Source organism: Staurois parvus, unplaced genomic scaffold (assembly GCF_062004578.1).
Source record: "Staurois parvus isolate SC_StPar_1 unplaced genomic scaffold, SC_StPar_1.0 ptg000206l, whole genome shotgun sequence".
Taxonomy (NCBI): Eukaryota; Metazoa; Chordata; class Amphibia; order Anura; family Ranidae; genus Staurois; species Staurois parvus.
In genome coordinates this window covers 544846-568237 of record NW_028318002.1, presented here as the reverse complement: position 1 = coordinate 568237, position 23392 = coordinate 544846, and the positions used below count along the sequence as shown (strand labels likewise).

At 41.3% G+C, this 23392-nt stretch overlaps 1 protein-coding gene across 8 annotated transcripts in view; it reads right to left on the bottom strand.

Moving 5' to 3' along the window:
• Positions 1-23392, bottom strand: part of CAMKK1 (calcium/calmodulin dependent protein kinase kinase 1) — a 323389-nt gene that overhangs the window by 193962 nt on the left and 106035 nt on the right. For 4 of the 8 annotated variants that reach the window (XR_016312890.1, XM_089678491.1, XM_089678493.1 and 1 more), the window contains one exon: positions 12333-12760. Coding sequence is in view for 7 of the 8 variants with exons in the window: in XM_089678491.1 (XP_089534617.1) it covers positions 12333-12760 (428 nt within the window). In the remaining variant the exon portion in view is untranslated. Of the gene's footprint in view, positions 1-12332; positions 12835-23392 lie in introns of all 8 variants that reach the window. The other 4 variants (XM_089678497.1, XM_089678494.1, XM_089678496.1 and 1 more) reach the window with 1 other exon arrangement.

Sequence of the window (23392 nt, the reverse complement as noted above, 5' to 3'; positions counted from 1 at the left end):
AGAAAGAATAGAAACAAAAAATTCAAAAGAAATGCATGTCTAACAAATTATGCACTGATTTGAATGTTCATGAGGGAAATAAGTATTTGAATACCTTCACAAAACATGACTTAGTACTTGGTGGCAAATCCCTTGTTGGCAATCATAAAAGTCAGACATTTCCTGTAGTTATAAATAGAAAAATAAATATAATGGCGCCTATGGAAAGAGGAAGAAATAGATCTACAAATCACTTATTATAATATACCAGCTACAAAAAAATCACCATAAATAAAAAGTGTAACAAATACCACAAAAAAGTAATTTGCGCTAGTAAATATATAAAATATATCCGTGAATCAAAGAATATATAAGTAATGCATAAATAAAAAATAAAAATAAAAAGTCCACACTTTAAGATATGTGACACAAAAAAACGTGCACAAAAAATATAAACGTGACAATACCACCACCAAAAACTTGAATAAACTCACCAGAGCTTATAAAACTAAACCATATATTGCTCTGGGAGCGGTAGTGTTAATAAAATGATAAGTCATTCATAGATGTATCTTCAAGGAATAATATTCTGCAGAACCCAGATCCACATAGACCAATTTCAGATGGAACAAACGCTTTTAAATCAAATTTGATTTAAAAGCGTTTGTTCCATCTGAAATTGGTCTATGTGGATCTGGGTTCTGCAGAATATTATTCCTTGAAGATACATCTATGAATGACTTATTTTATTAACACTACCGCTCCCAGAGCAATATATGGTTTAGTTTTATAAGCTCTGGTGAGTTTATTCAAGTTTTGGTGGTGGTATTGTCACGTTTATATTTTTTTTGCACGTTTTTTTGTGTCACATATCTTAAAGTGTGGACTTTTTATTTTTATTTTTTATGTATGCATTACTTATATATTCTTTGATTCACGGACATATTTTATATATTTACTAGCGCAAATTACTTTTTTGTGGTATTTCCTGTAGTTGGCTACCAGGTTTGCACATATCTCAGGAGAGGTTTTGGCCCACTCCTCTTGGCAAATCCTCTCCAAGTCTTTAAGGTTTGGTGGCTAACGCTTGGCAACTTGAACTTTCAGCTCCCTCCACAGATTTTCAATCAGATTAAGGTCTAGAGACTGGCTAGGACACGCCAGGACCTTAATGTGCTTCTTCTTGAGCCACTCCTTTGTTGCCATGGCCATGTGTTTTGGGTCACTGTCATGCTGGAACACCCATCCGTGACCCATTTTCAATGCCCTGGCTGAGGGAAGAAGGTTCTCACCCAAGATTTGATGGTACATTGCCCTGTCCATCGTCCTTCTGATGTGTTGCAGTTGTCCTGTCCCCTTAGCAAAAAAAACACCCCCAAAGCAGAATGTTTCCACCACCATGTTTGACAGTTGAGATGGTGTTCTTGGGGTCATAGGCAGCATTCATCCTCCTCCAAACACGGCGAGATGAGTTGACTCCAAAGAGCTAGATTTTGTTCTCATCTGATCACAACACTTTCAACCAGTCCTCCTCTGCTACATTCAGATGTTCAGTGGCAAACTTCAGAAATACCTGGACATGTGCTTCCTTGAGAAGAGAGACCTTGCGAGTATTCCAGGATTTCAATTCTTGTAGGCATAGTGTGTTACCAATTGTTTTCTTGGTGACTGTGGTCCCAGCTGCCTGGAGATCATTGAAAGATCCTCACGTGTAGTTCTGGGATGATTCCTAACTGTTCTCATGATCATTGACACTCCACGAGGTGAGATCTTGCATGGTGCACAAGAACTAGGGAGACTGACAGTTGTTTTGGGTTTCTTCCATTTGCGAATGATTGCACCAACTGCAGTCACCTTCTCACCAAGCTGCTTGGCAATAGTTTGGTAGCCCAGTCCAGCCTTGTGTAGGTCTACAATCTTGTCCCTGACATCCTTGGACAGCTCTTTGGTCTTTGCCATGGTGGAGAGTTTAGAATCTGATTGTTTGATTGCTCCTGTGGACAGGTGTCTTTTATACAGGTAACAAAATGAGATTAGCAGCACTCCCTTTAAGAGACTGCTTCTAATCTCAGCTTGTTACCTGTATGAAAGACATCTGGTAGCCAGAAATCCTGCTGAATGATAGGGGATCAAATACTTATTTCCCTCATGAACATGCAAATCAGTGCATCATTTGTTAGACATACATTTCTTTAGAATTTTTTGTTGCTATTCTGTCTCTCAGTGTTACAATACACCTACCATTCGATTTTTAGATTGATCATTTGTTTGTGAGTGAGCAAATATTCAAAACCAGCAGGGGATCAAACACTTATTTCCTTCACTGTATGTAAAAAAAACAAAAACAAAACATAGGTGTTTAAATATGGTCACTAAACGGCATAGAAAGCTGTATTTCCAGTAAATTTGTACGCAATGACGTCACAGGGAAGGCTCTTTCTGACGCGTTTTGTCATACCAGACGTCTTCTGGGGCTGCACCAGATTTAGTAAATCTCCCTCAGTATGTATAACAAAACAGTTTCATTTTTAACAGAGCATGGGAGATCAGTGCGAAAAAAGAGGCCATTGAAAAGACAAAATCTAACTGTATAATAAACGGTTATTATATTGTCACAACAGGTAAAATGACACTAAAAACTTGGTTGAAAAAAAAATATTCAGGTACGTTATCTTAAATTGGTATTGAATCTTAAAACAAAAACGTAATATATTGCAACTTACCAATCATTAGATGTGGTGGCTGTATCCGTTTTTTTCTTTTCAGGCTTTCCCCTCCCTTCTGTTTTTACCTGGTGATATGGCCAGTAACATACCTCCTGTATTAGAGTGCCCCCACTTTGGATGGAGGAGCACAAGGGGCACCTTTGGACAGCAGCATTGTTAGGCTACGTTCACACTAGCCTTGTGTGCAGGCGGCAGAGAGGCGTTTGGGAAGCGTTTTTACCGCTTCCCAAGCGCCTCTGCCAATTCTGCACATTACAGCACATGGTGCTATTCTAAGGGGAGCGTTTGCGTCGCGTCGCGGCAAAACGGACGCCTCTGGTCGAGTCAGGAGGCTTTGAAGCCTCCTATTCTTGTCTATGGTGCCGCTCCGCAAACGTCCGGCCGGCGTTTGCGGTGCGGTTGCGACGCCGTTGCGGGGCGTTTGCGGAGCGGTAACACCACTCAAACTGTATTATAGGCGTTTGTGGGGCATTATTAACGCTCGGCAAACGCCTAGCAACCGCCACTAAACCGCACATGTGGCGTTTGCGGAGCGTTTGCCGAGCGGTAAAAAACACTCCGCAAACGCCGGACCAACGCTTGCCAAACGCTATAGGGGCGTTTGGCAAGCGTTGGTAAAACAGCCAAGTGTGAACGAGCCCTTAGTCTAGGGGAGGAGAGCGCTATGTGTAATAGCAGATTTTAATACACTAGCAAATTGAAGCCAAACTCCAGCTCACACGGTAGTTAGAGCAACAGTTTTTTTTCTTTGGGTTAAAGGTTTTATATAAATAAATTAGAGATGATTGTTGTAGGCACCCCTTGTAGTGGTAAATGGTTTATCTCAACACTCTTAATCGATACATCTGCAGGACAGCTTTTACTATTGAAAAAACAACAGACTTACTGGTTGGATCACCAGATAAAAATAAAAGCAAGAAATCATAAAAAAGATAACTAATTCAGACATCACATCTAAGAATTGGTAGGCTCCAATATAATACAGGTTTTCTTTTGGGTTTAATATTGCTTTACCTCAAAATGTCCTGTTACTTTCAGCCCCCTCCAAATTCCTTTTTCTTTTGCTGCTGTGATCTGACTTTCTGTTAGAGGGTGGTTACATTTGTTCTCCATAGTCCCACTGTATGTAGGAATGTAAGCACCCTCTCATGTTCGCTCCCAAGGTAGATTATGGAGTATGGATAAAGGGATGTGATTTAATCAATAACTGGAAGTTACAATCATAAGTTATTGATCACCATGCAATTTCATAATCTGATCAATCGAAATATGATCAACTTCATAAACAAAGCATCTAAATACTTCTGACTAGCACATCATGATTTAAAATTTTCTGCCCTAGCGAATCTGGTCTAAATCAAGTTTATTTTAAATGCAAGATAAGTTCTGTATCTTTGATTGTTTGCGGATTTGATCGTGTGGATAGAATCTCACATCAATCAGATAACAATATGGAAGTGTGTATGGTTTCCATAGCAAGCTCTTTATAAAATGGTCTTGAAAACTGGTCTCTTTTGCTTTCACATTAATCAAAATAAATGATTAATTCTATATGTTGATACCTTTATCTATTCATTGTATAACAGCTTAGCAAACCAAAATACGCTATGGTATGCAATGTTGCTGAGAGATTTATACTGGCAGCACACACAGCACATGTAGTGATTATCAGGGGCGAACTGACAACTCATGGGGCCCCCGGGCAATAGGGGATCATGGGGCCCCGTGTCCTCGCCCACACCCAAAAAAGCCAATGAAAAGGTACCAGGGGCATCTCATGGGGCCCCCTACTGACCCCGGGCCCTCAGGCAGTGCTCGAGTGCTCGAATGGTCAGTCCGCCCCTGGTTATTATCATAAACTAGAAAGAGTTCATGTTTTTACAGCTAATATAACTATCATTCAATGCAATGTATTTGCATTATGTTATGTGAGGTCTTCTGCTCTATAAAATGTATAGCATTGTTTACTGAACAAACAAAAACGACATAATCGGAATTGCAAAGGATGCATTTAAATTTGAAAGACATTATGTATCACAAGCAGCACATCTATGATCCTAAAAAAGTGTATACTATGACCAAATAAATCTAGGTAAATCTCTTATATACACAAAGCATGCTTCTTATACAGTATATCAGGGGAAGCTCGGTTCCTTTGCCTGCAGTGCCCATATGTGGATGTGAAAAAGCACTCGACAAATCTTTAAAGTGGAATTTTATTCTCTTAGTCAACATGGGCTATTTTTAATCTTCATGCTGCTAGCATTATTAGATAGATAGGAAAGCATATTATATTTACTTGTTTTAAACTTTTATTTAACATTTCTTTATTTAGTTCCTGGTTTCTGTGCCTAGGTAAATGAGGTCACACATCTGAGGAGTCTTCAGGAGGAGAAGAGGGGTTTTCTTAGGAATGCAGGTAAGAGGGTGTGCTTTTCTAAGCTAAAGGCAGATTGATTCCAGGAAGTAAATGCTACATGAATCATCTGCCCTTACTTAAGATGGCCACTGCCAGAAATGCTAGGGGGTGGTTTTCAAAGTGATTTCTCAGCAAAATAAAGTATAGAGAGATAAATGGGTGGGAAAGTTTTGAATATTAAAAATAACTGAAATAGCGTTTTTGATTTGTGGTGCTCAGATGCAGTACAGTTCTGCTTTAACAGGCACATTAAACTTCTCATGGAAATTTACTCACATAGTTACATAGTTGGTCTGGCTGAAAAAAAAAGAGAAAAGTCCATCCAGTTCAACCATAATAAAAAAAAAAAAAAAAATTATAATCTATAACCACAGTTGATCCAGAGAAAGGCAAAGAAAAAAAACCCCAGCAAAGCAGGATCCAATTTGCTCCTGCTGGGAAAAACAAATTCCTTCCTGATCCCCCGAGAGGCAATTGGATATTCCCTACATCAACTTTACCTAGAAATGTTAGTATCCAGTTATATTCTGTGTATCTAAGAAAAAGGCCAGGCCTTTTTTAAAGCAATCCACTGAGCTAGCCAGAACCAACTTGAGGGAGTCTATTCCACATTTTCACAGCTCTTACTGTGAAGAAACCTTTCCGTATTTGGAGATTAAATTTATTTTCCTCCAGACATAAAGAGTGCCCACTTGTCCTCCTCACCTTTTTCCCAAAACACTTTGCTTATGCCTACTCTCACCAATACTTGTGCGATCTTTGGAAAACCCTAAGAAAATACAAATCCCTCCCCAGCAGCTGTAAAGTGGTGCCAAAATTTGCAATCTTATTTAAATTAACCAAAATCAATGTAGCACACGGGACTACCTGAATGGAAATCACATAGCTGGTTTAGATAGACCATCAAATCATTTAAATTGGCCTAGTACATCTAAAGCAGACTGTATAGAGGATGTAAATTATATTATAAGGTTTTGTCTGCTTTTGCATTAACTACCAATCCACCACTCACCTACCCCTTGTACTTTGATCTGAAGCACACTTTCTTATACACCATATTGTTTTAGCACAGACACGACAATTAGGTTATTTTACAACCATTCCTGCTGCCAAAATGATGTAGATGTATATGAAAATCAGATTTTCAGAACATATGTTGGCTGGGCAGTCTTTCAAATTCACTTCAGCCTCTATCCATTGGTAGATAGCGGCTGACTGTTTGAAAAACAATATGTTCTGGAAATCTGATTTTCCTATAAATATGAAGCCACTCTTGGTTACAAACAAAAAATGATTTTTGAAAAATGTGTGATAGAAGCACTGGATTTTTATTCTCAAAGGAGGAGATTTACTAAAACTGGTGCACCTGTCCATGGTAGCCAATCAGCTTCTAACGTCAGCTTGTTCAATTAAGCTTTGGCAATAAAACCTGGAAGCTGATTGGTTTCTATGCAGAGCTTCACCAAATTTTGTACCAGTTTTAGTACATAACCCCCCAATATCATTATTGTAGAATGTTAGTCCAATGTAAGAACACAGTGGCCCAGGTAAGGCTTCTTTCATGAAAACATGGTTCCCCTAACTATCTCTTCCAATAAATCTGCTTATTTAAAAAGTCACCCAAATCCTAAACCCTGTTACAGGGAAACTGCCAGAAACCCAAAATACCTTGGATTTTTAATGTCACCTCAATTTGAGGCTATAGAAGATTTTGTAGAATTTGACTATTGGTTTGGCACTCTGATTAGTGTGGATTCACACATGTGCGGATTGAAGCTCAGGTTTCACAACTAATTAACACAGTAGTTTTTCACCGGGTCAGGTTTATATCAGGGTCAGGACAGGATTTTATCCTGTTCACAATTGATGATGTGTTGTTTAGAAACAGTTCCCATAGAAGTCAAGAGCCTGTAATCCACACCTGAACTGGACCACACTGATTAGAAATCAGGCAGGACTCTTTTTCTATTTGTGCTGCCAGTGCACCAAACATATATGAACAGGCACCATAGGAAGTAATGTTATTTTGCACGCCATGCGGATTCCATGTGGTTCAAACTGAATCCAATCCGCTTATATGTGAACTGGCACTGAGAAAATGATTTTTGGTAATTGATTTCTGTGGTAGTTAAGTGTTTATATACAGACACATTTTTTTTAATTTTTTAAATCTCTCATGCATAAGCTAATGGGAAAACGTTGGGAAGATCCATTATATAGCATTGTGGTATTGCAATTTCACATATTACTGCAGTTGGCTCAAGGACATGTATTTAAATCTAAAATCCAGGCTCTCCCTCACCCCCTACAACTATTTTCTGGCATATAAAGAAAAATTACCCGAATGTCCCTTTTACCCCCCTAAATCCATAGTCATATCATGTTTTGGCCCAGAGTCTTCTCTCTTCTTTGTGTACAGAAGGCAAGATCATTCTTCTGGTGTCCACATCACTGCTTACATGAAACTTCGTATTGGCTATCAAAAGAAAGAGTCCTGCCAATGATGACATCAGCTGGTACAGACACTTCTAAATTGCTGTATTAACAGTCCCTTGCACTCAGAAACGGTGCTAGCAAGGATGGTGGACTTAGCTGAGCAAACCGTTGCTTCACTAGGTATGTAAACAAAAAAAATCTGAATGGCTGAGGTGGCTCAGTTTTTCATAGAGATGAGCTTTACGTTTGGGGCATGCATCTGTAGATAGCTCAACTGATAGACATAGTCTGAGTATTTCCCATAGCAAGACATATTACTGTAATGACATAGCAAGTGACAGATGAAACCACAGGCACAGTGGACAAGTGGCTAGCACTTCTGTCTAGCAGCACAAGGGTTGCTGGTTCAAGTCCCAAACACAACACTGCCTGTATGGAGTTTGCATGTTTTCTCTGTGCCTGTGTGGGTTTTCTCCCCAATCTAAAGACTTGCTGGTAGGTTAGTTGGCTCCTGTCTAAACTGACCCTAATATATATATATATATATATATATATATATATATATATATATATATATATATACATACACATACACATACACATACATACATACATACACACACTATATTGTCTAACGTATTGGGACACCTGCCTTTACACGTACATGAATTTTAATGGCACCCCAGTCTTAGTCTGTAGGGTTCAATATTGAGTTGGCCCACCCTTTGTAGTTATAACGGCTTCAATTCTTCTGGGAAGGCTGTCCACAGGAATGTTTGACCATTCTTCCAGAAATGCATTTGTGAGGCCAGGCACTGATGTCGGACGAGAAGGCCTGGCTTACAGTCTATGCTCCAATTTAACCCAGAGGTGTTCAGTGGGGTTGAGGTCAGGACCAGTCCGGTTTCTACACCCCAAACTTGCTCATCCATGTCTTTATTGACGCCTCAAGAGTTCCCTTCACTGGCCAAGCCCAACCCCTGAAAAACAACCCCACACCATAATCCCCCTCCACCAAATTTTATACTTGGCACAATGCAGTCAGGCAAGTACCATTCTACTGGCAACCGCCAAAACCAGACAGGTCCATTGGGTTACCAGACAGAGAAGCATGATTCATCACTCCAGAGGACATGTCTCCACTGCTCTCAAGTCCAATGGTGGCATGCTTTACACCACTGCAACCCACGCTTTGCATTGCACTTGGTGACATAAGGCTTGGATGCAGCTGCTTTGCCATGAAAACCCATTCCATGAAGCTCTCTATACACTGTTGTTGTGTTAATCTGAAGGTCACATGAAGTTTGGAGGTCTTTAGCTATTGACTCTGCAGATAGTTGGTGACTTCTTCGCACTGTGTGCTCCAGCATGCGCGGACTCCGCTCTGTCATTTTACGTGGCCTTCCACTTCGTGGCTGAGTTGCTGTTCCCAGTTGCTTCCACTAACAGTTGACCATGGAATATTTAGTAGCAAAGAAAGTTTATGGATGGACTTGCACAGGTGGCACCTGAATCCAATGATCTGGAAGGGAGTCCCAATACCTTTGGCAATATAGTGTATGTATGAATGAGTTAGGAACCTGAGATGGTAAGCTCGTTAAGGACAGGGACAGATGTGAACTCACTATATATATATATATATATATATATATATATAAAGAGCTGCATAAATTGTTGGCGCTATACATACAAGTACCTGTATTAAATAAACAGTGGGGGATCAGCTATTTCACACCTCAAATATGTTGGGTAACAGCATCTTTCACAGGCTTTTTCTGTTTCAACTTTTTTTTATCCCAGTGAAGAGGTCATAATGCCAAGAAGCCTAAATTGAGAATTTCAATACAAGTACTGTAAGTACTGTAGGTTAAAAAAAGGCTAAAAAAACTAATCTCTGCAAAACCTTTATAGATAAAGTGTTACTAAACCCACCAATAAAATTAGTCTGTATGTGCAGTGAAGCATGCTTGTTATACTCACTGTGGAACCTAAGGGGATAATCCTCTGCATTTTGTAAATTAATGTTTGATCCTGTCTTCTCTGATCCTCCCCTTCTTCCACTGTCCCCAATCCATCTGCTGATAGTACAGAGCCTTGGGGGCAAGCTACACATGCCCAGTTTGGTGTGTATTGCTAGAGTTTTTGTTTTTTTCTTGGGAGAGTGCGTGTAATCAGCACAGGGCCAAATTGGTGCTATCCATACAGAGGGTCAGGGGTCCTGCAGCCTCCTAGGACAATCAGAGGAGAATGAAAGCTCCTTCTACAAGCTTTAACCAGTGCTTTGCTGGACACTGATAGAAGTCACAAGACTGCTTTATACTGCTGATGAGAAAAGGTATTTAGCAGTTTATTCTTACTAAAATAATTGCTTTTCCATGTTCGGTGTACCATGGGGGAGCAGATCTAGAGATTGCAGGGTCCTGGGTTTAGTAACACTTTAAGGAATACCGTCAGGTTTTTATTGCTGTAATCACTTGGGAGTTTTGCCCTGTATATCTTGGTGACCATTGTCACTGAGACAGAAATTTATAACAAATACAAAATTTTACAGTTTATACTGGAACAGGAAGTGAGAAGACACCTGCTTTCATGGGAACGGTCTAGGGATTTTCCTTCACTTCTGGAGAACTTTCTTTCACTTCCTCTTGTCACTTCTGAACAGTAATGGAGAGGGAACTACCAGTGAGAGATTATAAGGCCTGGTTCACACCTATGCAGTTTGCTTTTGTTCTTTTTTTGCAGTGCTTTTTGTGGTGTGCTTTGTATTTCTGCACATGCAGTTTTTATGCTTTTTCCACGTTTTTTGATGCGTTTTGCATTTTTTATGTGTTTTTTTTTTTGGGGGGGGGGGGCTGATTTGTTGTTGGGCATATTAAAAAATGCAAAACATGTCAAAAATGTATCAAAAACATGTCAAAAAATGAACTACATGCTTTTTCTGCAGCATCTCCATTAAAATCTATTGAACCAAAAACTGTTTTGTGTTTAAAAAAGTCCCTGACACTTTAAAAAAATGCAATAGCTGAAAAAAGAATAGCTGTGAATGTGTCCCATAGGAAACCATGTTAAATGGACTGCAGAGGATTTCTGCAAACAGCACCAAAAACACATAGGTGTGAACCAGGACTAAGAAAAAAAATGACACATTTTCTAACTATTCTCTACTCTATTCCAAAAGAAGAAAAAAAGGATTGGCTAGATATACACTTCACCCGACGTTTAGAACATGGCTTAGGGCCCATTCACACTTTTAGTGCCTTAAAAGGATAAGTTCACCTTTGGGAACATGATACAAGTTCCACCCATTGTTAGGGTTGAACATGTAACGTTTCGACTCTTGCAGCAGCGCCCTGATCCCAGCACTCCTTTTGACAGCAGGTTGGGGATCTTCTCCCTGTACCTACTGTCACTATTTGAAAAGAGCGCGGCAGTGCGGGGCCCCATCCACATGGCTGCATCATTCATTCACAGGGTTCTGTGAATGATCTACAAGCACAGATATCCTTTTCGGCTGTCGACTTGTAGTTAATTGTGAACTACCAGGGTGCTGTTGAGCACTCTAAGTAGTTCACTGATTCTTCCGGTCATTGTGTTACTACTGCCTGCCTGTACGAGATATGACTGCTTACACTGACAGTCTGCAGAGGCCTGCATTGCACCCGTGATCTGCTGATTGCAGGTGCAACACTTTCCAGGTACCTAGTAAAAAATTGTAAATGCACATTTTTTTCCTGCATAAAATAAATATGCACATTATTTTAAGGTGAACTTATCCTTTAACACACATTGCATTAGAGCAGACCTTTCAAATGAATGGGCATGCAGCATTTTTTTTGACTCAGTATTTCAAAATGTACTGTAATATGTTACTGTGGTAGGCTGCAATGCAGGAACGTCAGAGACGTTGAATGAATGGCCCGGCAAAGCACTAACACATGCATTGTGGTGGTGCTGGGTACTGTAATGGACCAGAATGGATATGTGTAATTGTGTAAAGTGAAAAAAAAAAGTGTTTGAGTCACCGATGACCAATAAAAAACCCTAGTAAAAAATCAACTGTTTATAAAAAGTACTGTGTGGTCTTTTTCAGGTGCATATACGAACATGTGCACAAATGTATATATTCTAGGTTTACACACCTGGTATACACTGTGGTCATAACATTTACTGACTAAATTATTTCAAGGCAACAATGTCAAGTTAAAATATTGTACTTTAAAAAAGGAACAATCTGCTATGAAATGACTATTAGACATTAATCCTGCAGTATCACACAATAATCTCCTTCCACTGTGCTAACTACAGGTACATTTCATTTACAGGACATACAGTATATTGATTGGCCATTAGGCAATCTCCTTAAAGTGCAGATCTGACACTGTATGCAGAATGCAGTGCAACACACAGTGCAGTGTATATTAATCCATTAGTATGGGCTGTATTTTGGAAACTACAAAGTGCAAAGGTGTGCATGGAGCCTTAGAAATGAATAATCAAGGTATTGCATATACTGATGAAATCACATTAACTGAAAAATGCAATTCTAAATACAGTGTTTCATGTGCATTAATAGGAAATTATGCTAAAATAAACTGCTACAAATGTATAAAATGCTTTCCCTGTGGCAATCAATTGTTAGACAAATTTTACTACTGAAAAATGCAATTCCATACAGTGTTCCTTGTACATTACTAAACAATGATGCTAAAATAAAAGTATAGTAAGTGAATATTTCCTCTGTAGCAATCTGTTAGAAAAAAGTTAGCACTTACATCAGAGTCGGAAATGGACACCCGATTTGACTCAATTGTTGGCCTTCGGACAATTCGTGGCGATATGTGGGAAGCAGGACCTGTTGCGTAAGGGCCGTACGCCTGGTTTTGAGAGGGAAGGCAGCCACCTGTAGGCCTTTCCTGGAGGGAGAACTTTCTGTTTGAAAGTGTAGGCCGAGATGAAGCTCTTTGGAAACAGCTCAAGTCCCTCTGGTCCTGGGATGATAAAAATACATCTTCGCTGGTTTCAGAGCTCATTCCATTATTTTTCAGCCTATACATATCTTCTGAATCCAGCACAGCTGATGCCTCCGTTTCTTCATCCACTTCAATGGCAGCAACTCTCTCGGCAAGCTCTGCTTGAGTGTCTTTATTTGGACCAGAATCACAATCCATTGTGTCAGTGTGGGAAAATTCCAGCACAGTCTCTAGGGTACACAAGACAATTTCCAAATCAGCTACAGCAGATAGTTGTTATTAAGGCTTTTTGTCTAAACAGTCGCTGGAAAAAAATGCAGACACAGGAGAGAAAAAAAAAAACTAGATTACTATTCTCAGAAATAAATACATAAACACATATCACACAATTAAAAAACAGTAAACATAAAAAAGTTGTAAATGTATATTACAAATAGACTTTTTTTTGCAAAGACTGCACAGAGCACAATGAGAGATTAGTTGCAATATTAATGCAAGATTAAATCACTGAAGGAATTATCGTGGAAGTCAAAAGAAATGGGTTAGCAAAATGCCAAAGATTTTTCCTCTTTTGGTGCCACCATGACAGAGTATGCAGTGGAGGGTAGGGTAGACAACAGTTTGTAAATTTCAGGTGATTTACAAGCTATCTGTAAATGTCTGTTACAAACAGAGGCTACCCATCAAAAAATAAATATGACCTCAGGCCAAATTTGGAGCTGCACATACACATCTCTGAAGCCTGCTGGGCTCGGGCGGGCTCATTGGCAGGACTCAAGAGTTGGGCAGACTCAACAAGGGCTTGGACAGGGGGTGGGCCGCGCAGTGACAGCATGGAGTAGCGGGATTCAGGAGAGAGTGTAGGTTGCTGTACTATGGGCTAACTGACCCTCCCAGACACCATAGCCTGTACCAGGTACACCACAAATGATACCGCAGAGTGTTCAGCAGCTTTGCCCTGGGTCCTGTCTCAATGACTTTGAAAACCAACATCTGTGACATGGATTGGGTTGGGGGCAGGGAAATCACGCATGCATATGTTCATACAGTGTGCATAGAAAATAATCACCCCACTTTAAAATAATCACATTTTGTTGCTTTGCAGCCTGAATTGAAGACAGACAGTTTTTGTTTTATCCAGCTGTATTTACTGAGTGCAACTTATAACATCCAAGTGAAAGATATAACACCAAAATGCAGTGGTGCATTTAGGTTTCGTGCTGCCCTAGGCAATACAAAAATTGGCTACCACCACAGAGAGACCCTGACACTGATGAACACTCCCCTCCCCCATGAAGAGATCCTAACACTTACCAACAGCACCCCAGCCCTCCCACCACCCAAGAGAGCCTTCCACTACCACCGCCTCCATACACTGGCAACCCCCCTCCCACCCACCCCAGCAACAGAGAGAAGACACTCACCTTCGCAGCTCTGGACATGCCCAGAAACAAGAGTCAGGCTCTGCATACACCATCAAGAAGCTCACAGCCTCTCTCAGATCCTTGATGCTCCCCATGCTGCGTGTTTCTCGTCTTCCATCCCTTCTTTCGGGGGGCGGCACTGCCCCCCTGAAAAATGCTGCTGCCCCCCTGAAAAGTGCCACCCTAGGCAAATGCCTTGTGGTAAATACACCCCTGCCAAAATGGCAGACTTTTTTTTTTTTTTTAATTCAAAAATAGAATCACTGAGTTGGAAAAAGGATCACCCTCCTCCTAAGAATGACCTGTAAATTCAAATCAGGTGTAGCTAATCACCTTCTCAATGGCACACAAAAGAATCTGATGTTCAACTGTGATCAGCTGTGCTCATTTTGATTAGCTCAGCATGAAAAGAGCTTGTCTGGAGGATTTCAGTCCCTGATAGTGCAACTGAAGCAAACAGTCAAGTACCGGTGGCAAAAGATCTCAGGGATAACAGGCACAAGTCACGAGATGGATACAAACAAAAATGTTCAATGGTTGCCCTCAACAAGGTTAACAATTCAGTGTAAGAGGGAGGTCAGTGCAAATTACAGCATTCATAGGATGTCCCCCTCTGGACTACACGCCATTACCTCCACATGGGGCCCAAACAATTTTTCAACTCATTATATTCTTTCCTGAGGAATACAAGTTTATGACACAAGGAATATCCTTTTGAAGAGGACTCAAAGTTATCAACACTGTAATTTAATATGCGGAGCATTAATGGTCCTTATAAGAAAATTTTATGCCTCTATATATATTTATTCAGCTGGCATTTACTGGTACCAATTGGAGGGGGCACAATGTGAGACCTGTGGAGTGTGGTGTATTTTTATTATTTTTAAACATGTTTTTGTTTTAATAAAAGGAGTCGTTCATGTGCTTTTGACCACCAGCCTTATGATTTAATATATGTATTTATAACACAAAAACCCACTAATACTGGTTGAGTCCATAACTAGTCTTTTTTAGTTTGGTTTACTATTGTATGTTATACACTTCTTACCCATGCATCTTGTACATTATACACTAAGGATCCCTGTACTTTGTATTTTACACACTCCTGACCCCTGCACACTACACTATAAAAAGGTGCTTATTCTCGACCACTGCACACTATACATGACACATTCACAACTACTGCACACTACAATACACATTCTGACCCCTGCACACTATCTATTTTTACACTCCTGAACCCTGCACACTATTTGTGACACATTCCCAACCACTGTACACTATATGTTTTCTGTATTTCTGGCCCCTGCATCCAATATGTTACACACGCCTTACCCTTACATACTGTACACACCTGGCCTCTACACATCATATACTGCTGACCCCTGTATTCTATATGTTACACACTCCTGACCACTGTACGCTGTATATAGGTATGACAGTCAGGTGTGCACAGCGGGTCTGGGTAAGATGATTGGGCACACACAGCACAGAAGAGCAGGAAACAGTTTACCATCTTTGCCCTGGGCACTGGATGACTTTTTCCTAGCACTGACTAAGCTCATTTAAATGACCAGCAAGCTCTTTTGTGTAGTTGCTTAACCACTTGCTAACTGCGCTATAGCCGAGTGACGACTACAGCGCCGTTTTCCAGTTCTGGGAGGGCACAGCTGTTCACATGGTGAGGTAAAAGGCCAATCACAGTGGCCTTTTACCACGTGACCAGCTGTGTCCAATGACACAGCAGATCATGGAGTAAATACAGTTGACGGTTATTGGCAGCACTTTCCTCACGCTGTCACAGCATGAGGAAAGTACTGCCGATAACCAGCAAATGTGACAGAACAGATTGGCACTGATGATCAGTGCCCTGATGATCAGTGCCACCCACCAGTGCCCAGAAGGCCACCCATCAGTGCTGTACAAGCAGTTGCACACAGCAGTGACCATCAGTGCACATCATCAGTGCCTCCTCATCAATGCCCACCAGTGCCTCCTCATCAGTGTCACCTATCAGTGCCCATCAGTGCTGCCTATCAGTGCAGTCTCATCAACACACATCATTGAAGAATAAAAAATACCTGTTTCCAAAATTATAGAATAAAGAAAAACTTTTTTTCACATTTTTTTGCTCATTTTTTGTTTATAGTGCAAAAAATAAAACACCCAATGGTGATTAAATACCACCAAAAGAAAGCTCTATGTGTGTGAAAAAAATGCTAAAAATTTCATATGGGTACATGTTACATGACTGTTACAGGTTACATGGGTACATGTTACATGACTGCGTAATTGGCAAAGTGCGATAGCACCGAAAGCTGAAAATTGGCCTGGGCAGGAAAGGGGTAAAAGTGCCCGATAGGCAAGTGGATAAGGATAATTTGAGCTACCCTTCCAAATCTGCACAGATGAGCATGAGCACAAGAAGAGACAATGCCAGGCTGGAAGCCCTGTGCCTGAAAATGTCAGTCTGACAGTCTGAGCTCACCTGTGTGGCACCTGAAATATAGCTCCATTCAGTAAAGTCTGCTGATCGTGCGCTCATGATTTGTACACTCTCTCAAAATTGGGGATGCTTTGGTTAACTGTACTTTCCTTAATAAATGGGCTTGTATGTGTGAAAAAAGTTTGAAACGCCCCAGTGTGTGACGTACACAAATATACCATGCTTCTGTTCCAGTCTTAAAATTTTATAATTACCTTTAAAAAGCAACCCCCAGCTGTGTTTCATAAATCATGAACGTTTAAAATCAATAAGATGTCTCAGATACCCAAACTGACAATAAAGGACAATTAGTGATTCTCTAGTGAGCTTATGAAATAAACCTCTTAGAGGTTCCTGCTTACATTACAATTTATTAAGATAACCCTTCAGTCAGTCTAGGATACTTACTACAATCAGAACATAACAGAATTACTTTATGATATTACAACCACAAATAAGTGGTTTAACAGATTTTCATAATCTATTTTAACAGATCACATATACACACCGATATTACCTTTGCTCTAGGAACTATTAAATCACATAGTTTCAGAACAAGGCATACTTATAGATTCATTTTGCCCTTGAGGCCTGGTTCACACCAATTGTTTTTTAGTGCTTTTTGTTCGGTTTCCATTTAACATGGTTTCCTATGGAACATGTTCACATCTATGCTTTTTTGAGCTGCTGTGTTTTTGGAAAGGGTCAGGGCAGGGGCGGACTGACAACTCATGGGGCCCCCGGGCAATAGGGGATCATGGGGCCCCTGTGTCCTTGCCCAAACTCAAAAAAGCTTATGAAAAAGGTACTAGGGGTATCTCATGGGGCCCCCTACTGACCCGGGGCCCTCGGGCAGTGCCCGAGTTTCCAAATGGTCAGTCCACCCCTGGGTCAGGGACTTTTTTAAATGTAAAAAGAAGCCGTTTTACTACAATAGAATGGCTGCTGAAAATGCATGTAGTGCGTTTTTGCAGGATTTTTGCATTTTTATTCTGCTCAGCAACTAAAAAAAATTCCACTTGAACCAAAAAAACAAAGCTGAAAAAAATGCAAAACATGCATGCAAAAAATGCACTGCAAAAAGCACAGTAAAAAAACAGACAAAAAGCACAATGCATTGGTGTGAACAGGGGTGGACTGACAACTCATGGAGCCCCCGGGCAATTGAGGATCATGTGTCCTTGCCCACACTCAAAACACACCCAAAAAAGCCTATAAAAAAAAGGTACCAGGGGCATTTTATGGGGCCCCCTACTGACCCCGGGCCCTCGGGCAGTGCCCGAGTGCTCGAATGGTCAGTCTGCCCCTAGGTGTGAACCATGCCTTACTGTAACTACTGCTTCTAGCCTGGGAACACAGACACACCAACGATTCCTAAGAAAGCATCAAACACAGCTGAAACACTGTACAGAATGATCTCATTGATTTCAAAAGCAATATATGCATGAACATAGGAATCCCATGGGCTTCTAAGCATGCATTATTAAACATTACCAGTCCCACACTGGTTACTCGTTCTGCTCAGCCTTTTGTTTTGCAGTGCATAAGCCCTCCTTCTACAGCTCTCCAGACAATAAATCAGGACAGGAAACCTTAAACGCTACAGAATGATTAATTGAAAGACATGAATTTAATGTCACAATCTGCAACCTTGCCGAGAGAAAACAAACACGAAAGGAACATGACATACTAGATTCTAGACTTCCTCCATTTGTTACTGTTGTTCTGTATCACAATGTCATGGTCTGGTTTACAAGGTAAAATACAAGTCTAAAAATGCAAATTTTCACGCTTGTTAGAAGTATACAGATTTGAACATTTCAGGTCCATACACATTAACTTCAAAAACTGCTGCTCCTAGAGGAGTCTTGCCTATACAAGCAACTAATGTTATCCTATGTGTCCATGCGCATTTGGACGTTTAGCCTTGGTTCACACAGGTGCGACTTGTCTTGCAATTTTACAGTTTCAAATCCCATGACAAGTCATGCCCTGTCTACAGTGGACAACCGGTCAAATCGGTGTGACTCCAACAGTTTTAGAAAGTAGTTCCTGCACTACTTTATACAATTTCAGGTGCAACTTGCAAAGACATATGTGCATGAATTTGCACAGATATCTTCCAAGTCACACCTAAAGTTGCATTGACATACGATTTAAAAGTCGGATCTGGTGTGAACCAGGGCTTAGAGCAGCCTTTTTCAACCGGGGTGCCGCCTGAGGTCACCAGGGGTGTTGTGGCATCCTTGCTGAAAAAAAAGGCTCTCAGACTTGACCAAGCTCCCTCTCCGCCAAACTGTGTTACACATCAGCAGAGCGGGAGCTCGCAGCGGACAGTGAAATGAAAAGCAAGGGAGGGGGAGGCGGCTTTTTGTGTCCTCAGCACTCCGCCTCCCCTATAGGGCAGTACCTTGTGCCAGTGCTTTGAGTGTTATATGGGACCGGTAAGGGGCCAAGCTACACTTGATGCAGAGCTACACCCTACAGCTAGCCATATGCCCTTGAAGTTCACTAGCCTTGCCACATTCCTTACTCAGCCAACCTTGTGGTTTATAGGGGAAAAATGGTCCTGTCCTGGGGTTCTGGTGAGAGGAAAGAAGGGAACACAGAGGATTAGAAGGGAGGGTGGGGGTTTGCTTGCAAAGAGAGTGGGGTACAGGAGTGAGCAGTGAGGGTATCTGGGGCACTGAGGTTAACAAAGAGGGGTTTTGGGGTACAGAGGTGAACAGAGATGGGCATTTGGGGTACAGAGGTGAGCATGCAGGGGGTTTTTGGTATAGAGGTGAGCAGACAGAGTTTGGGGTACAGAATTGGGGTTTGGGGTGCAGAGATGAGCAGAGAGGAGGTTGGGGTATAGATGTGAGCAGACAGGGAGTTTGGGGTACAGTGAGGGGTTTGGGGTGCAGAGGTGAGCAGAGAGGAGGTTGGGGTATAGAGGTGAGCAGAGAGTGGGGAGGTTGAGGTACAGAGGTGAGCAGAGAGGGGGTTGCAGTAAAGAGGTGAGCAGGGTGCAGAATTTGGGGTATAGAGGTGAGCAGAGAGTGGGGAGTTTGGGGTAGAGTAATGAACAAAGTGGGGGATTTGGGGTACAGAAGTGCCCAGAAGGGGGGTTTGGGGTTCAGAGGTAAGCATAGAGGGGGTTTAGGATTTTGTGGTACAGAGGTGAGTGGGACGTTAGGGGTTCAGAGGTGAGCAGAGAGGAATTTGGGGTATAGAGGTGAGCAGAGAGCTTGGGGTACAGTGGTGAGCAGAGAAGGGGTTTTGGGGTACAGAGGTGAGCAGAAAGGAGGGTATGGAGGAGAGCAGAGAGGGGATTTGGAGTGAGCACCCCAAAATGTGGTTCACATGTGCATGTAGGCCAGTCCATTCATTTCAGTGGGCTTGCCTTCCTGCAGAAACACAGGACAAGAAGTCCTCAATCATTTTTTAAAAATTGTGCCGCACCGAAAACACACTGCATTTGCTAATGTGTGGGGTGCCATTAAAAAATAATGACACCCCTGTCTATCTGCTAAGGAGTAGCATGTTTGTCTGTGTGTCAGGAACATGTGCAATTTTAGTAAGCAGTAATGTGAACCAAGCCTTAAACCGGGGTGCCTCGAGGCTGAAAATACTTTTCAAAAGGTGTCCTGATGGGAAAAAAGTTGAGAAACACTGGCTTAGAGGCATATTTTAAGCTCAGCATTAAGATACAGAAAAAAACCCTTCTGTTTGGCATTTTTGAGAGCACTTTTCTGCCAGAAAAAAACCCCACTAAAACGCTCCTAAAATACTACAAAAAAAAACTAAAAAAACACAATTTCAATGAGTGCAGTCTTAACTGCTGCAACCAAAAAAAAAAAATTATTATTCCTGCACTACTTCTCTGCATCTTCCTTGTGACATGAGTGCCATAGACTTAAAAGTTAAAATCACAAAAGTCACATGGAAGTTGTTTCTTGTCTTAGCGACTTTGACTGAGACTTCAGAGGGTTTTGTAAGTTCAATAATATGTGTCACACTCTATTATGATTGTCAAAAGCCAAAATCACAAAAAAGCAAAGTCGCACGGAAGTCACATCAAGTTGCAATAATGTTACCATGCAAAGTCGCACAACTTTGTGGTGGCAGCAGTGTGAACCAAGCTTAACATGCAGTTACAAAAAAAAAAAAAAAAAAAGAATCAGTTCACCCACCTATAGGTGGAAACTGGTGGGACGAGACAAAGCTTGGCTTCCTGGAAAATCCAACACTTAGACAAAAACACCTCAAGCTCCAAAGGTAGACAGGAAGATGAACTATTGCAGGGATATCTACCTTTTTGTGTTCCAGAGGCCTTTCATGCATTTACCAATATCATAAAATATATTTAAAAATTCTACAATGAGAATGAAATAGCCACAGCAGGTTTGAAAATCATATAGAAGTGCAGAGATCACACCAAAGATTGTTTTAGAGAAACAAAAGCAAGAGTAAGGTAGTTTAACAGTTTAGTCTCCAACAAATACTAAAACACCACCTTTTAAATTGACTGATTATTTGAAGTTCAAATACTTCACAAGGTGGAGGCCTTAAAGTGAGCAATGTAAAGATAGAAATACGAAAGCTACCATATTTGGTTGATGTTTGAAAATGCAGGCACCAGGGCTATCAACCTGATCCTGCTTCATGTTTGCCTAGCGAATCACTGATTTGGAGCAAGCACGCAGCCAATGAAGTCTGAAAAATCTATTTTGAATGCTTGCTCTAAGTCAGTGATCTCCAAATTGCAGCCCATTACTTTCTTTTATCCGGCCCGGTTTCATCCACTGATACCAATAATGGGGCATAACCTCACTCATTGACACCAATGAAGGGTCACAATTCCTTCCAATGACACCAACAATGGGACACTATTCCTGTTAATGACCTCTACTATGGGGCACAACTCCTACTGACACCAAAGATGGGGCATTGTTTTTTCCCCCACTGATGAGACCTTTTCTTCTCCCAATGGCCACAATCCGGCTACCCCTAAAGTCTGAAGGACAGTAAACTGGCCCTTTGTTTAAAAAGTTTGGAAACCCCTACTCTAAGTCAGTGGTTCCAAAATTAGTGAAGTCAGGATCAAGATGACCATTTTGATCAGGATAATCCACCTTAAACAAATGAAATAATTATTAGCAGCTCTCAAATGGCTATCCCCAGGTTTCTGCTATCATACTAGCTGTACAAGGAGACACTTTGTGGGTACTTCAGAGTTCTCCCCAGCCACCTTCTGCCATCTTATCTCATCCCTCTTCCCTTCTCAAAATTGAAAATTTTTTATTTTTTCACCTTTTTGGGGGGAATTCTTCCCCCTGCTCCCTAGATAATTGTTTGGATGAGAACAACATTTTTCTTGCCCACAGCTTCCTGGGATACTTATGTCATGCATCCTATCAGGCCACAGGTTATTCTACTGTTCATCTGTTGTGCTATAGGGGGGCAGCATTCTCTTCTTAATACCTGCAGCCAGACCACTGATAATGTGCCCTGATGCATGCCTGTCATCAAGAGCCCAGAAGAGCATAGCATTTTTTCCCTTTTGGTATTTTGTTACCTGTACTGACACCTGATGTAGTATAACCTTTTTAGTTTTGGATACAGCTGAAAGATTCAGTGTCTAATTTTACTGGTGACAATAGTCACTGAGAAAGAAAGTGAGGGAAAATACAACATTTTAGAGTTGTTCCCAGAACAACAGGTCAGTGGAAATCTTCTCAGAGGGACATCTTTTCCAGGGACAATTGTCTAAGGCTAGGTTCACACTGTTGTGGGTTGGCGGGCTGTGTATGTGTAGGCACGGTAGCCCAATTATTTGATTGCAAGCTTTGCCTGCATTTCACACAGGAAAAAAGGTTCCTACAGCATTTGTAAACCACAGTGGCTGAGAAATCACATGGTGCTTTTGCATGCACTAGCTGTTGGGATTTGAGCACAGATATCTCTTGTTTGTTGTATTGTTGGGTCAGTAGCCAGACCTGAACCTTGTAGCTCTCCCCATTGTGTCTTTTCCCCTATGCTAGCATTGTGTCCACAGTAGCACTTGCGTAGGCAGGGCAGAGTAGGACTGGCCATAGAGGGATTACTTTGACGCAGTTGGCCAGCTTAAACATGTATTGCAATATGTGTGAACCAAATATCCCTATTTGTTGCATAGTTTGCTTGAAAGGGTATATACCAGTGTGCAGAGGGTCCTTCAGAATTTCTAGAGTTAATGTGGTTACACCCCTTTAGCACCTGATGGATAAATGCATGCACTAGCTGTATGGATTTGAGCACAGGGATCTCTTGTTTGTTGTATTGTTGGGTCAGTAGCCAGACCTGAACCTTGTAGCTCTCCCCATTGTGTCTTTTCCCCTATGCTAGCATTGTGTACACAGTAGCATTTGCATAGGCAGGGCAGAGTAGGACTGGCCATAGAGGGATTACTTTGACACAGTTGGCCAGCTTAAGCATCTATTGCAATATGTGTGAACTAAATATCCCTATTTATTGCATAGTCTGCTTGAAAGGGTATATACCAGTGTGCAGAGGGTCTTTCAGAATTTCTAGTGTTAATATGTGGTTACACCCCTTTAGCACCTGATGGATAAATTCATGCACTAGCTGTTGGGATTTGAGCACAGGGATCTCTTGTTTGTTCCCTGGGGTTCCCACACCCGCGCTGAAGTTTTGGGCGCATGGGGGTTCCATTAAGAATGAATGGCAGCCTCATGCATCTCTAAAGAGCAGTGCATTTTGACTGCAGGTGTGGGAACAGCTGCGACTCCTGCACCAGCAATAGTGTGTACCTAGCCTAAGAGGGGAGTTCATTTATTTCAGGTACTTGTATAGCACCGTCAATTTACGCAGCGCTTTCTATATATATATTGCACATTTATATCAGTCCCTGTCCCCAAGGAGCTTACAATCTAAGGTCCCTAGCTCACATTCATACATATACATACTAG